This window comes from Myiozetetes cayanensis, unplaced genomic scaffold (assembly GCF_022539395.1).
Source record: "Myiozetetes cayanensis isolate MyiCay16 unplaced genomic scaffold, myiCay2020 scf2-11, whole genome shotgun sequence".
Lineage (NCBI taxonomy): Eukaryota > Metazoa > Chordata > Aves > Passeriformes > Tyrannidae > Myiozetetes > Myiozetetes cayanensis.
In genome coordinates, this window is record NW_026087411.1 from 16,113,221 (window position 1) to 16,128,938 (window position 15,718).

Sequence of the window (15,718 nt, forward strand, 5' to 3'; positions counted from 1 at the left end):
TTGATACTATATACCCCCTCCCCAGCCTATTAACACCCTGAGGCTGTGATCAGGCACAGACTGCTGATGACTTAAGTTTTGCCCTGAGGAACTGTGTCCTCCTTCTTATAAACCACTTCTTGTACTTACAGGCACCTTTTCAGAAAGCAGTAAGGACTTACCTAGTAGGAAAACATGAGGCCTGCAGGGTGAGGCACTTCATAAATACCCTTTAAGGAAATATTTGATCCTCTGTTAAATAGTGTTCATTACCAAATTATTCCCAAATAGAGAGATATAAAAGGATAGTTCCATAGGAAAGGCTTTATTTGGAAAACACCTGTACCAAATCTTTTTTCGTAAGTATGTCCCTTAGCTTTTAAGAGAAACAAAGGTTACGTGCAACTAACAGATTCAACTCAATTTTAAATGCAAAAGACTATCCTGAATGGATGGGGGAGTAGGGGTTCAATTTAGTACAGAAAGTAGTTGAATAGTAGTGTAATGTAGAACAGCACTGTTTTGTACTGGTAACATTTTCAGATGGTCTAATAAAAATTGCCATTAAAATACCCAGAGTTAAAGCTGAAGAGGAGACAGAAGTTTAATGGTATCACAGTGGAGTAAAAACAAGTAAGTTGTCAAGGACTACAGAAAGTTTCTACTTTTAGTCTTCAAAGTACAAAATACAATAAATACATGAGACTCTTTGTAAAAAGAGGAATCTAAAACTACATTGTCTGTTACAGCACATAATGTTTCGAATACATAGAACCTCTAAAGTTGCTACAGCTTTTTTAAAAGTTATTGCTTAATGGATCAGTCAGGTGGGTGTGACTGTTCAGATGCACTTCAGTTTAGCTTCTTTAACAAACATTCTGCTTCCAGCAATGAGCAGTTGGGTGCTGTGCACTTACTTTAATTTCTCCCATCTGGAAAAAGCCTTGGGATAAATTTTGGACAAAGCCAAGTTGTCTGTTTCATGATGATTCCTTCAATGGTAAATTGAAAAGGTCCTTGTACTTAATACAGAAAAAAAAATGTGAAATTCTCTTCTGCCATGTTTGAAGAAACCCAAGTGGGTACTTGAACATAATGGCTCGCTTCGACCGAAGGCAGCAGAATTTCATTTGCTTGCAAGCATTATTTCATCTTGTACAATGCCCTCATCCATTTGCTAATGCATCAATCCTTCATTTGTTTTCAAAGCACATTCTTCATAGCTTTCAAATTACATTGTCATTGAAATAAGTCTCATGATATTGGAACCAACACAAAATGAGGTTTTTTTTCGTAAGTCATCCATGATTAGTACTTGAAGAATCTGGCTGCTGTACTATTTCATGCCAAGCTTCTTTGTCTAGGTTTAATCCTTGGATACAGCTGAGGGTAAAACAGAAATGAGGTTTAAAATTTTATTGCTTTAAAAGGTTACTTTTTTTTTTTTAAAGAAAAATGAACAAAAAAATTTCTTTTTGGTGCTACAATGCTAATGTAATCTGAGGTAGTAAAAAGCATGATTATAAAAACACCCAGGTCACTAACAAATACAAATTTAGTATTCTTAGGCAAGCTAAAAAAAAAAAAGTACTAACCATGTCAGTTCCAAAGCAAGGTATTGAACAGCACACAATACATAACTTTCAGCTCTACCCAGGTGGGTGGGCCAGGAAAAGCACATGGCTTTGTAGGTCAAGAGACTTTCGTGTTCTGTGAACTGCAGGATTGTTCTGTTTTATAAAGGGGACGAGAGAGCAAAATCTGGTTTGCTTTCTCAAGGCATATCAGCTTTTACACGTGTACCTTTGGGCAAGCCGGAAACATCTGGCTGCAGAAGGACCATGGAACAGCAGGAGCTGTGCTTTACTTAGAGTGTGAGTGGCCAGTGCAATCACTTCAACTACCCAGCCATAACTTGGTACCTGCCACCCTGTGGCTCTTGAGCCACGTGCTGTTCACACATTCTGGCCACACACACAAGGTACAGGGTGGCGATTGACGGTGCCGAGATGGTTGGGAAGTTCTTGGCTCCCACTTGCAAGGGTTTTGGGAACAACTGCTGTTGTGAAGAGCATGGTTATTGGCATGTGAAAATAGGATACACTTCATACAATAAGGAGAAATGAATTCTCCATGCTCTAAATGGCAGTGCATGTCCACATTGTTACTTAGGTTCTTTCATCTAGAAAGTTCTTCTTACAGGTGCCCTCTTCTCCCTTCAACCAGACTCTGGTTTCTTCTTTTTTCATAGTCAGCTCATGATTAGGAGAAAGCCAACAACTCTACCTACACAAGGTCTCAACCTGCTATGATTTCACCACTAGCAGAGATGAAATGAGTTGGTTATCATCACACCTAACAGAGATTTCATTTGTCAGTTTTATCAGCTTAGGGAGCTAGGGCATCAGCAGGAAGGGTAGAGTACTGATGCAGATAATTTAATCCTTGGTTTTATTCAGTACACCTAACTGCAAGGGGATAAAAGAACCATGATAAAAATATAACTTAAGAATATATTAAACTACCAAACATTTTCCTCTGTGCTGAACGTTATAGCCTCGATTTCAGCTGCTGTATTAAGGGTCCAGTAATTGCTTTTGAGAACCACCACAGAATATTTCAGTGGAAGTACTAGAACAACTGAACAGACACAAGAGTGTAACAGTGAATAATACTGTGCTTGGGTAGTTTTCCCCAAAGATTCTGTTTGGGTTGTGTTGTGCTTACAAGGACAAGTTGTGATCCCCAGATTAAGCTGTGTTGCCCTGTGCTTTTGGGGTTTTTTTTACAGAAGCACAGATGCTCCTTGTGTTCTTACACACCTGAGCTCAGCTGAGTGCACAAGCTTGTGACAAAGTAGCACATGCACAAGTCACACTGGGGCAGGTAAAAAAATTAAAAAGCTGCTATTTTAACCTTACTGTGCAGGGTTGATGGCTGCTCTCAATTTAGAAATGTTTACTTTGGAGAGAAAAACACTGAGCAAAAGTACTGTGTTAAGGGAGAATTTTACAGTACATTGTGGGTAGGTCTGACCTGAGAGAGATACAGAAATGAAATCTGATTTTGCATTAGATGCAGTTGCTCTGCAAAATCTAACCAGTTGAAGAGTAAGGATTATCTGCATGAGGAAGGAGGTTCAGCCTCTTTCAAGCATCATAAATCAATCAGCTAAAATTCAGAGTGGTTAATCTTGGAGAACCTTTTATCTCCAGCAGCAGGGCAACTGGATATGTAGAGAAAAGCTTAATGGAATGTTTAGGCAATTTGTCCATCTGCCATAGTTTTCTAGCAACTCAGCCATGAGGAGAAATATGGGGATATAACTGAAGTTACCTTACTTGTACATAGTTGTTTTTAATAAAAGAGGGCAGTACAGAAGGTGATGAGAAAAGGAGAGGTCATTCATTTAAATATTATTGTTAAATATTACTTAAAAAGCATAGGAGAAAACAAAAATCTGCCTTTACTTGGTAATGTAATTTCTTTTTCAACACTATAAAAGAGATAACCTAGATTTTTGCAGTGTTTATATCTGTGAAACATCCTCAGATCACAAGGTGCACTGTGTATACCCAGACAAGGAAAGACTGAGGACTCACTCTTCATGCAAGCCTCAGTTCTTAAAGCCTTTTGTGTCAGTGCATCACTTTTTGAAAGAGGGGAAAACCAGCTCACACAGAATCATAGAATACCCTGAGTTGGAAGGGACCCACAAGGATCACTGAGTCCAACTCCTGGCCCTTTATGGGACAGCCCCAAAAATCACACCATGTGCCTGAGAACATGCTCAACAGAAGCTTATGCACACATCATGTTTGAATAAAAGGGTTTTTTTTCTCTCAGATGGTGAGACAAGATTAGTATGAGAGCTTGCTATGTACAGCAGGGTGATGACATATGTTGTTCTTTTATGCCCTCATTAATATAATCTGTGTTAGGTATCTTAAACAGAGGGTGTTAACCCATTCTGTTCCCCACATGAATACATGGAGAATGTAAACTCCTTCCTCTTGGCTTTTAAAATGGCATCTCACGTGGATGCAAGAGATATGATGAGTATACAAGTGCTTTGTATACTCCACGTATGGGGGTGGGGTCTTTTTGACTCTGGCAGTATCAAGGACTCACCCCCAGCAGGTTGCGGGGAACGTAGCCTTCCTTGTCGTTCAGCCGTGCCCACCACCACTCGACCTCATCTTCATCTTCCCGGCGCAGGATTGTCATGCAGTCTCCTTCTTTCATCGAGAGCTCGTCATCATTCTGAGCCTCGTAATCCCAGAGTCCATAAATCACTCCTTTGTTCATTATGCCCATCTTCTCCTGCACTCCTGCAACATTGAAAATACAGAGCAGTTAAATTAAAATAATAAAGAAAAGAAAAAGGACAACAGGTGGAAAGACTGCTTTACTCTTACTGGAGAGCAGTCCAGGAAAAAAATATAAACACAAACCAACATCAGGTCCTATCACAGTTGGCATCTTAGTGCCATCAGCTTACTCAAAGTCAGTCCTGGAAGAGGTGACACTGTGGAGTTACTCCATACACACAGCAGACAGGTTCCTTCCTTGCACATGTTCAAAAAATATGAGGTAAATGGGGAGAGCAGCACTGATTGAGAAAAGGTTATGGGTTTGTGTTCACACTTTCTGGACCTAAGTGATAAGCAAAAATATACTTGCTTGTATTCTTAGTCCATTGGTCATCTCTCTCTGTCATAGCAATACCTGCTCAGGTTGACCACCCTGTCATTTTGGTGCCTGTGGTGTCATTTGCCACTCGTGTCACTTTATTTCAGAACCTTAAGTCAAGATGCATCGCAGACCTGTACCTGAAAGATCTGTCTGCTACCCTCCAGTTGCTTTTCGTTAACTCAAACACTTCTCAGTTGTTCTTAATTTCTGACACTATTTTGATTATTTTTTTAAAACACCGACTTCAGAAACACAATTCTCCTAAATTGCTTCTGGACCAAGGTGTCTTGGAGTACACACACATGTCCTGCAGATGTTATTTAAAACTAGCTCATTTTACAGCTATAGCAAAAAATGAGATATTGTTCTTCCTGAACATATTTCTCAGCCTCTAAGCAACTAAGTGGAAGAGGTATCTTAACTGTCACACAGATTTTCTCTTATGTAATTCTTTTATTTTAAAATATGAATCCGACTGGGCTTTTTTGTTTGGCTTTGGTATTTCCAGGAGCAAAAAGTACTGCCCACTGTGTAAAAACAACTTGTCATTTCCCTTTTCATCACTTACCTATTACAGCCTATTGTATAGGATTTTTACCTACATCTGCTAAGGGAAGCATCTGCTCAAATCAAGGTCTTTATTTCTGCATACCAGATCATCACATAAAATTAAAATTACTTCCACTGCATGATAAGCTCTGCTCAGAGAAAAACTCTTCTCTTGCTTTGCATTTGGTATAATTACAGGTTTGGCAGAAGTTGTGCTCTGCACCCACGTGGAAGGTGAGACTGAGCATTAAACATCAAAGCAGACAAACAGAAGAGTCACTCAATGGATCTGGTCTCCTAAGGAGGTATTAAGAGTCCCAGGAGAGTAGCAGGGCAAACATGCTCTTAGAGACAACACAGGCATTACATCTTAGAAAGTGAAAAATTGCATACTTAAGCAGCATCAGACTTGCCATTTAATCAACACTAAAGGATTAGTGGTTTTATTTAAGCCTACCTGTACATGATGCTATTCAATATTGGGCATAAATTTACAATAAAAAGGGATTAGGTGATCAATGAATTACAGCAAGGTTTCTCACCTTACAAATGAGTTTAGAGGGCCAGGTTTTAATGTCATATCTTTTCTGTAAACAGACAGATACACATTCCCAAACTTCTTTTACAGCAAGAAACAGATTTAACTAGTGAATGAATTTCTTACTACAATCATAGGCAACCAGAAGCAGTCTTAGCAATAGGATTAATTCCTAATGGAACAATATGGAACTTTGATGGCTGAACAATCAATATACCAAGAGGTACCCTAGTTTCAGTGGTTTCAATTTGGAAAAAGCTGGCAATATGCCCAAGCCTTACAGTCTTTTCAATGGGTCATGAAAAGTATCTCACAACACACACAAGAAGTCCCAAACCCAACAAAAACCAGAGTATCAACTTAGACCACCAGATGGTGGGCCCAGAAAGAAAAACACAAAAAGAATGCATTTCTTCATGCTGTATCTAATGAAGCCATGGACCTCCTTTCCACAGGAAGATGTGGACTGTTTACCTGAATTTAAGAATTAAACAAATTCCTGAAAGAACTCCCTCAAGGGCTGTTCAACACAAAGATACCATTATAATGGTATATTAGATAATCCTCTTAACTCATATCAGAGTTAATGCCAGTACAAAATATTGGACAAGTATTATTTTTTTATCTAGTCCTACAATCTTCCTTGGATATTTGCTCTCGGTGATCACCCTTAGAGAGTCTGAATACAAAACTAAATGGAATTTTGCTTCACCCACAGACTTTGATGCTAGTTAAAAAGGCTTCCTCCCTTCGTAGTGAAAACTATATTTTTGGCACCGAGAGATACAGTTTTCAAGCTTAGTGAGGACAGCTGGACAGACTGTTTTGAAATATGCTGGCTGAGCAGCTTACAGAAACTCAATCTCGCCTGTTCCACAAAACCAGCGAGGCAGTATTACAGCTTTTTACGCTGTGTTACATTACTGTTACACTGACATCTTACAGAGAGATGACACATCAGCTGGTAGGTGCCTACGGGACAAGAACTACATACAAAATAGAGAAAAGTAATTTAAAACCCCATTACACACAAAACATACAGTAAAGTAATTTAAAACCTCATTGACTAATACTCATCACACCCTAGGGGGAATTCATGCTCTCCATTAAAAGATAGTATCTCTGTAGTCCTATTATTTGAATAAAATCTAAATTTAATATGGGATTTCTTTTTAAATGCAAGTGAAGAAAATAAGCCAGAAAGATGAAGTCAAATTCAGTGCTTACTAATCTCCATCAAGGCAGAAACTTGGCAATACCTTTCCTGGTTCTAAAGTGCACATAAGGAAATACTCCTCCTTAAAGACACTAGGTAACAGGTATGAAACTGCCTACTGAGATACCCGTACCACTGTTGTTTTTACGTAAAAGAAGTACTTATGTGGCAAGATTCACCTGACTGCCACCTCGCAGCAGTGTATCTGTCAGCGCACATGCTTAATTCAGAGTTTTTGATGTAGGGAAACCTTTTGTTACTCAGATCTCCTCCATAGGTTGAGTGTTACGAAGTTAGTCTCCGTGGAACTTGTTCAGTGACAGGAAGCCAGCTAAAACCTCTCTCTTTCCAAGAGGAACCTGAAGCATGGGCACACAACCCAAGCGTGCAGCTTACCCCTCCTCGAGCAAAAATGCACTGAGAAGTGCCAGGTGAGCCCCTAGCACTTGCCAGAACTCAGTGATGGCACTTACCATATAAGAACTGGGAGCACTGTGTGTAGCCTTCCTCCATCTCCTCGCACTTGTCCGCAGCCGTCTGCATGTCACTGTAGGTCATCGCAAACACGGCCGCACCCGACTCCACCAGGAACTTGCACACCTGCACGTTATTGCAGGAGGCTGCACAGTGTAACGGGGTCCTGCAAGGCAAGAAGGAAAGATGACACTCTGTTTATAGTGCTTGTAGCAGCGCTCAGAGACCCCTGGGAGCAAGCCACTTTCATGGGTGACCTCCAGCAATCAGTACTGCAGCACCGGGGGCTTCCCACCAAAGCACTTAACCCAGGATGTCAAGAGCGGTTGCTTTTCACAGATAACAGGAGCCATCGAGAGCTGCTTGGGCCCTAAAGCTAGGTTTCCACACAGATCTCTAGTTATGCTACCTTTCATAATCCATTAGCATTCTAAGAACATTCATCAGGGCAATAACAATTAAAAATTAATCAATATTTTAAAACCCACTCAGAAATCTTTCTGACATCATGCCTCCTGCAATCTAGACAATTACTTCAAGATCTGACTTTGTGCAGATGATTGGGATAACCACTAAGGTCAAATAAAGATGTTTGTTGTCCCTCAGTCTTAGGCCTCAGACACTCTTGTTATATGCAGAAATAATAATAAAATCACTGCCTCCTGCATTAGCCTTTTGTAAATAATCTTCTCAGCTACCTGTGAGAAGGATTTGTAGCCCATTAAGAGCTGCAAGCCTAGTTTGCAGGCTGTAGTTTTCCACTTTGTTTTGTTTTTAAGTTGTCTGAGTATTGGACGTAGAACTGAGAAGATACTGCCCAGAGCATATATAACTATATACGGCTTGTTATGTGTAAGATGTCTTAAATTTCAAACACAGGAGTTTCCTAACAACTGTATCCACCCTACTGGACATCAGACCCAGTTTTTTCATAAAGGGAATATTAGTATAAATTTCCCTATTTTCCCCTCTGCACAGTCTCATGTGATGCCCCACAGAGAACTGCTGTTGCTCCGCTGTGGAGGAGTCATTGCCAGCTCCACAGGAGCAAAATGAGGGACATTCTGAGGGAGCTGCAGCAACCCCCAGGCCATGGCTCTCTTGTGGAGAGCATCTTCAAGGAGCCACTTAAAGAAGTCATTACCATCCATCACTATCTGCAGCATTCACGTTCACCCCAAACTGCACCAGGAACTTCACGATTTCAGTGTGCCCAGCACACACAGCGTTGTGCAGTGCAGTAATCCCTTCATCATTGGGCATGCTAGGATCTTCCACCTGCTCAGACAGAAAGGAACCAGTCACATTCTAGTGCAACTCTCTAGGATAAACAGCTCTTCGCACATAAAAATGAGTTGTCCTATTCTGAAATACAAATTTGAGACTTTTCTAGGAAGGACACAAGCAGTAGGTAGAAGACTACAACAACTGCCAATTTTGCAACAAGACTCATATATAAAGGTTTGCAGTGTCCTTTTAACAGTGAAAACCTAGAGTGGTTCAGAGAAACAGTATTTTAATAACTTAGAAAAAGTACTTTTAACAAATTTCTAGTATTTGCCTATTTAACTGTAAGCAAAGTTCACATGGATTTTGCTTATCAATTATCTGATAACACACCACATAGGGATGAAACACTACATAAGAAATGAGAAAAAAGTTGTCCTGCAAATTTATAGTCCTGATGCTAAAGGCCCACTGTGGATTTAACACACTTAAAGTCAGCCTCCAGGTACAATCACTTATGAGCAATTATTTCCTCAAGGACAGATCTAGGTTGTGCACTATTCTTTGAGTCTCCTCAGTCCAGGAAAGCTGCAACTTCCTAGTTTTGAACCAGGATTGCTGTTCGTCATCTTGCAAGTTAGTATTTGTACCTCATAAATTATTCTCTGCACAAGGTCAAACTCCCCCTCCAAAGATGAGTCCAGAAGCAACGCAAGGGGATTGAATTTCACTCTCATTCCATGCCCAATTCTCTCAGAGCCAGTCTTACGCAAGTTCGTCCTCTTCCCCTGTGAAAAGGTAACAAGTTAAAGACATTTTTTTCCCTGAGAAACACAAGAACACAAAAGACTGCTTATTTGGGAATGACAGCAGAAATGATCAACTAAAGTACTGTTTAACATGAAATCTATACTATTTTCTACCAATTCTCTGATACATTATGAATATATTAGGTTAGGCATGCTACGAAAGACCTCTGCCTTTATCTCTGGACAAGGTCACTGTTCAACTTTATTACAGAAGTCACCTTGATCAAACATCAACAAAATAAGAAAACTCCCAAATTCCTGAAGATCAGGGGAAAATGCCTTTTTCTTTTTGTTGTTGTTGTTGTTTGGACAATTTTAGCATTAACTCTCACAGCCATTACACAAACCAAGCAGCACACTCCACAAGACACTACTTTAAGTGCTGATGTTAAGTTCCTAACACTTTTTCTAAGTTTAGCAGAGGAGAAAACAGTTACGGAAAATGGTTTTGCAAGGAATACAGAACCACATACAGAAATGCTTTAGATGTTCCCATTGATACTGGAAACCAAGCACTCCTTTAGCTGAGTTTGTAGTCTTTCTTTAAGAGAACACGCACCCAGCATTAGCTCAGCGCTCGCCCCAGCTGGCTGTGCAGCAGCAATAAACACTATTCATGAGGGTATGTAAATTTCTGACAGATGTCCAGGCAAAGATGAATAGAAATTACTCACATTTTGCAAGAGCAAACACGTGAAGATAAGAGATATAAGAAGAGATTCCCAGAAAATACTCTTCTGCCTGTTGATTTCTACATAATATCAAAAGTATGGGCTTTTTAAAGAAAAAGCCTGTCAGCACAACCCAAGTATTTAAATATGAAATCAAGAAGTTGGGCCGGTTTCTTCTCATTGCTGCAGAATTATTATAAAGCCAACCAGAAATGAGTTCTTACAATTTAGGAAACCCTACCACTCAAGTTTCCTTGTAAAAGGTAACAAGTACATAAGCTTTAAAGCATAGAAACATGCCATGTCTCTTCTATGCAGAAGTTACAAGATTAAAAAGCACATTTAAAGCTTTTAACTACCCTGCACTGAAGATAAAGTGGAAAAAACCACTTCCATGCATCAAGTTATTAAAAAAATTATATTCATGATAGGTTTTCAAAGCAAGTTTTTGAAAAACCAAAAACATAAAGCATTTCGGTTATACAGCACTGAGATAACATCACACCACACACAGAGAAGGAAATTTCCAAAATAAACAAGAGTAAAAATACTGCCCATCCTTAGCCCCAAGAGACTCCATTTTGATGCAACTTGAGAAAAGACTGATGTTAAATCAGGGTCCAAAGAAATTCAGAAAGCATTCAGTAGAAGAAATGCAAACAGCTGATGTCTACAAATGAGTTTTTAAAGCAGAAACAAAAGAAGTCAATTTCTCCATATTTTTCAAGCAAGGCACTTCTCAGATAAACATATGCAATCTAGGATTAAGATAATTAGTTTCCAGCTCTTAGCAATAGTGGGAAACGCTTGTGAAATCTGTATCTGTACGTCATTAAAAATCAACTTTAATTTCTCTTAAAAATGAAGTAAAAATCTGATGTAGTAGGCAGATCTTTATAAGGAATATTCCTTAGAGCTCAGAAGAATTTTACTATTTGTATATCAGATTCCATTTGAAACTTTTCATTATGTCATTAATTCTAGAGACAACAGAGGCTTTTCATTACTGTCATTCAGTCTGGAGATAAGACCATCACACAAATAGAACAGATAACCCACAGAGAGACTTCTAGACCATTCATGTGACCGTTCTCCTACATCTGCTTAAGCTCTACAACACAATGCACAGAGTTTATGGCAGAGCTTGAAATGATTTATTGACAGGGCACCCAAGTTGTGAGCTAATACTAACTAATACTTACAGGAGGCAAAGAAAACTGTCCAGTAACTTCAGGAGGCCTCATATTGAATGAGTCCTCTCCCAAACTCTCTGGTTCCCCTGATGGATAGGGAGGTGGTGGGTATGGAGGATATTCTTCCATGTATACCTCCAGTGGCAGTGGAGCTTCTAGGTTTGTTTCTTCTGTTTTTGGCTGCGTGAGTTCATCACTATCTGATACAGCCTCAGGTACAGGGTCCAAAGGTACAGAGGGAAGAACAGCCTCACTCTGGTCTGATGGTGTGTTTTCTGTTTCCTCAGCAATAGTTGGTTCTGGCATAGAAGCAGCTGTTTCTTTTTCTGATTCTGTGCTCAGATAAGGATTGGGGATTTCTGCTGGGCTTTCAGGACTGGCAGCTGATGCCGTCTGCTTGGAGGGATGCGATGGAGCTGAGATAGTCTCCATTGCAGCCAGAGTGGTCCTCTGATACAACAGCTTCTGAATGTTGGGGCCATTAGGACCCTCTGGCTCAGTAATAGAGCTACGTTTCTTCAGTGGTCTGGGTGCATTGGACAGCTTTTTCCGTAGTGCTTCCAGATCAGCATCACTCTGGTTGCGGTATGGATTGGATAAGAAAGGCAGCAGTTTGGTCGGGCTAAGAGGACGGGGAATTCGCTCTGGTTCATGATTCTCATGAGCAGAGGCTGTTGTTTCCATCTCAGGCTCTGGGCTGCCTGGTTTGCCTTGGAGGTTTGAGTAGACATTCTCCGTCTGCAACAGCTGATTCTGTACACCAGCTCCTGCCATCACAGGCTTGCCATACACTGCATAGCAGTTCAGAGAGGGGCAGGGGAAAAAAACAGAAACAAAAAACAACAAGTTTGAATATTTTATCAGCAAGAAAAGAACAACAAAGAAAAAAGGTAAATCAGGTTGTGTATTCTTTATGTAGAGCAAGGAAGAGAATAATACAATCAACTGAACAGAACTAATCTGGCAACAAGGTTTACCATCACTTATCTTGCAAACACAAGGCAGACAATTTACACTTTTCATTAACACTCACATACAGCATGGAAGATCCACTTAAGATTCTTACAGTGGTCTCACCCACTTAATTCCCCCAAGGAACAGCTTTACACCCACAGACCAGGTGGAAAGCACATGTATCTGAGGTTTATCAGACAGAAGAGAGGTAGAGAGCCACATGCTTACCGCTTGGGAAGTGTGGTCCTCTGGTGTGTGTCCTCGTGAGAGCACTCTGCACTGCCTGCTGGAAGTTCTTCCCAGGAGTCTGCTGTTGTGTGTACATGCTATAAATTGAACTTGCAGCCACAGTTTGAGGCTTTCGAAATGGTGGCTGTGAAGTCTCTTTGGCCGGCTGAGGAGTAAAAGGCCTCACAGCAGCTGCTGGGGGACTCTCCTGTTTGGAGGAAGGAAGAATTTGATCCTGGCTAGAGGAAGAACCTGCAGGAGGTACTGAAATTCTTTGCTGTATCTGCTGAGAAGGATGGGAAGACTGCTGTGCCACTGGTTTTTGCTTGTTCCCCATAGCTACAATAGCCAAAGGCAGCTTCTGCAGGTTTCCATCCACCTTTGTATCAGAAGGTTGCAAATGACTGGTTTGACCAAAGTAAGGCAAGTTTATCTGTTTTGGTTTAGTGGGGACAGGTGGTGGCACCTTTGTTACATTTTTATTAGTTGCCTGAAAGACAAAAAAAAATGTCATTAAGATAAAACAGTAAAACATGGTTTACAATTCTGCTGTGAAGGATTAAAGAGGCTCAAAGAACAACACAGTATCTAGTGTTTCTACTGTTGCTGTAACACTGTTTACAACATCATTGGAAACACGAAGAGACTGCTTGAAACATTTTCTCATCATTGTTGTTTGTGTAATAGTTTGAACCCATTCTCTTTAATTCTTTCTGTAGCAGCTATGTTTAAAACACCAAGCACCGTAATTTCTCCCTAGAGATATCAGAGACACTTAGTAGCATCTGTAGGCAAGAGGTTGTTTTCCAACAAAGTACTTGTCATCCCCCAGTTCTATGTTACTTCTCCCCTACCTGATCAAATTGTGCCCTTGTGACAAAATTTAAGTGGGAAGTCTTGATGTAATCAAACATTTGAAGGATACTGTTCCATTGAACAGTGAAACAAGAGTGATTTTTTTTAAAATGATTTTTTAAAAACACATGCAAATGCCTCTGCACATACATTCTTTGGGGAAAAAATACACACATACACCCTAGTACAAGTAATACAGTCATTTTTATATATTAAGCCAAAATGTGACTGTAGAGAATGATTTTGAGTTACCAACTCCCATTAAAAGCCTAAAAAACTTTTTTTCCTTAGAATCAGTCTTTTAAAAGATGACCTAGGTACTTTTGAGAGAGCTTTCTGACAGTAACATTTGAAAAGCTGCTGGATGGAATTGGCCTGAGTTTCCTGCATACCTGTGCTTCTCGCAGGAGATCTTCACTGCTCTGGTTCTTCCTCAGGGTGCCGAGCCCAGCAGACTGGTCCACCGAATCAAACATTGAGAACGGACGCACTTTCTTCTCTTTGTCTCGTAAAAAGGTTTCTCCTTCAGCTGTTGTTAGAGAGCAGATGACTTTCAAAAGGGATGGTACGATTGTAGGACTAAGAGTCCTGTTCTGTGCATTATTCACCACAATGTACTCAAGGGGTGCTTCTTGCATCCATCTTTCCCCTGCACTAAGAAACCCTCGGCCTATCAATTGCTGTATCATGCAAATCGAACAGGAGCACATAGAGAAGGCATTAGTATCTACTTCATCTGAGGTGAGTGGTGGGTTTGGTTTCTTTTTAAAATCCCTGCCACACCATATTAAGGACTGTATGGCAATACAGGGTTTTTTGTGCTTTCAAATGGATTCTCAGTATTTACTGAAGCATTTAGAAGAGACAGATATCATCAACTAGATTCTCCATATTTTCAGATTAGCCAAGCTCATAAGAACATACCTTGTCCTTCACTAGTCACAATTCCTTTTCCTGAAGTCAAGGTTGATCCTTGACTAATATGATTGTCTGCATTTGAACTACTCCAGTCAGGGGTAGACAGGGAAGGTTTTGCACTGGGGACCACAGAACCTAGGAGATAACAAGAGGAACAGATTAGGCTAAAATAGTTGGCTCATTTATTATAGGTAGGTGGGCTTTTTTAAGAGTCAGGTCTAGACAGTATGCAAGTATCCCATACAGGTTAACTGCTATAGATCCTGCCACTACAGATTTTCATCTGTTTGTTTTAAAAAAAGAATGCAAACCAAGTTCAGAAACAACTGTCAAAGCAGCAGCAAAACTATTTGTCCTAGAACACACCTGCAACTAGAGCATTCAAAAAAAGCTTCTCTAGATTGCCTCCTTTCCAGTTGGTAGGAAACTTTCTTTGAATATTTGCAGTAAGTTAAAAGGGACACGGTGGTTAAGGAAGTATGAAAACCACACACTGGGCAAAGCAAAACACAATGCTTTAAAGCACAGACAGGCCCTGCCAACAACATCCAAAACAGTAGAAAAATCATCTCTGTGTTTATTGCAGAGGTACTGCAATAAAGCTGATCTTTACATTCACTGGAGTAGACATACATATCTGCAGAAATCACTAAAGAAATGTTTCAACTTGCTATTAAATATTCCAAATTCTCTCTACTAAATTTTAAATAATGTAATACAATAAGTAATGTTAAATTCAAACAATAATGATAAGCAGCAGCACAAAAGTTCCATTCTGACAAAGTACCAAAAACTCTAAGAATGCCATCATTTTGTCTAAATGTTAAAAAATAAAAAGTGATGTTTTAGTTCAAATAGCTCACTACCCCACATTCCTCTAGAAAAAAAATTTTATATGATCTAGAGCTAAAATTCCACTCCAGTTGTTCTAGGATCAGCAAACCAGACAAAATTAAACAATTCTCCATTCACCAATACAGCAAGAGACACTTGTACTGCCTTTGTGCAATGGTTACTTTAATAATACCTGTCAGAACTGCAGATGGAGGGAGAGAGAAAAAAAAAAAAAAGAAACAGAACTATTTTAAGAGCAGTCTCTATTTTTTCCTTTTAGAAAAAATTAGAGTTTCTCTTCTCTCCCAGGTGAAAAGTGAGTCTTCTCTCAAGATAGCACAGAAGAGATATTTGCAACTCTCTAGTTTCTCCACACTTTTCTCATGGAACTGAATTGTCTCTCACAGGAAATACTCGCAGAGGGAAGCCAAGCAAATCTCCATTAACTCTCCAAGTAGGGGAGGCCAAGCCTTATGTCATCATCAAGTCAATAACTTTATTGCTATTTCTGTGCTACAATCAACTGCCTCCTTGGTAATATTTCTTGTAATGTTGGTTAACCTTTACACGTGTCATTT

General features: G+C 39.8%; 1 protein-coding gene across 3 annotated transcripts in view; it reads right to left on the minus strand.

Moving 5' to 3' along the window:
* Positions 1-285: 285 nt before the first annotated feature.
* Positions 286-15,718, minus strand: part of TP53BP2 (tumor protein p53 binding protein 2) — a 51,662-nt gene continuing 36,229 nt past the window's right edge. For 2 of the 3 annotated variants that reach the window (XM_050316417.1, XM_050316415.1), the window contains exons 10-18: positions 14,313-14,441; positions 13,781-13,938; positions 12,534-13,023; positions 11,361-12,142; positions 9,329-9,466; positions 8,596-8,729; positions 7,451-7,617; positions 4,111-4,310; positions 286-1,362 (exon numbers count right to left, since the gene is read on the minus strand). In XM_050316417.1, coding sequence (XP_050172374.1) covers positions 1,321-1,362; positions 4,111-4,310; positions 7,451-7,617; positions 8,596-8,729; positions 9,329-9,466; positions 11,361-12,142; positions 12,534-13,023; positions 13,781-13,938; positions 14,313-14,441 — 2,240 coding nt within the window. In that variant the 3' untranslated portion in view covers positions 286-1,320. The remainder of the gene's footprint in view (positions 1,363-4,110; positions 4,311-7,450; positions 7,618-8,595; positions 8,730-9,328; positions 9,467-11,360; positions 12,143-12,533; positions 13,024-13,780; positions 13,939-14,312; positions 14,442-15,718) is intronic. The other variant, XM_050316416.1, reaches the window with a different exon arrangement.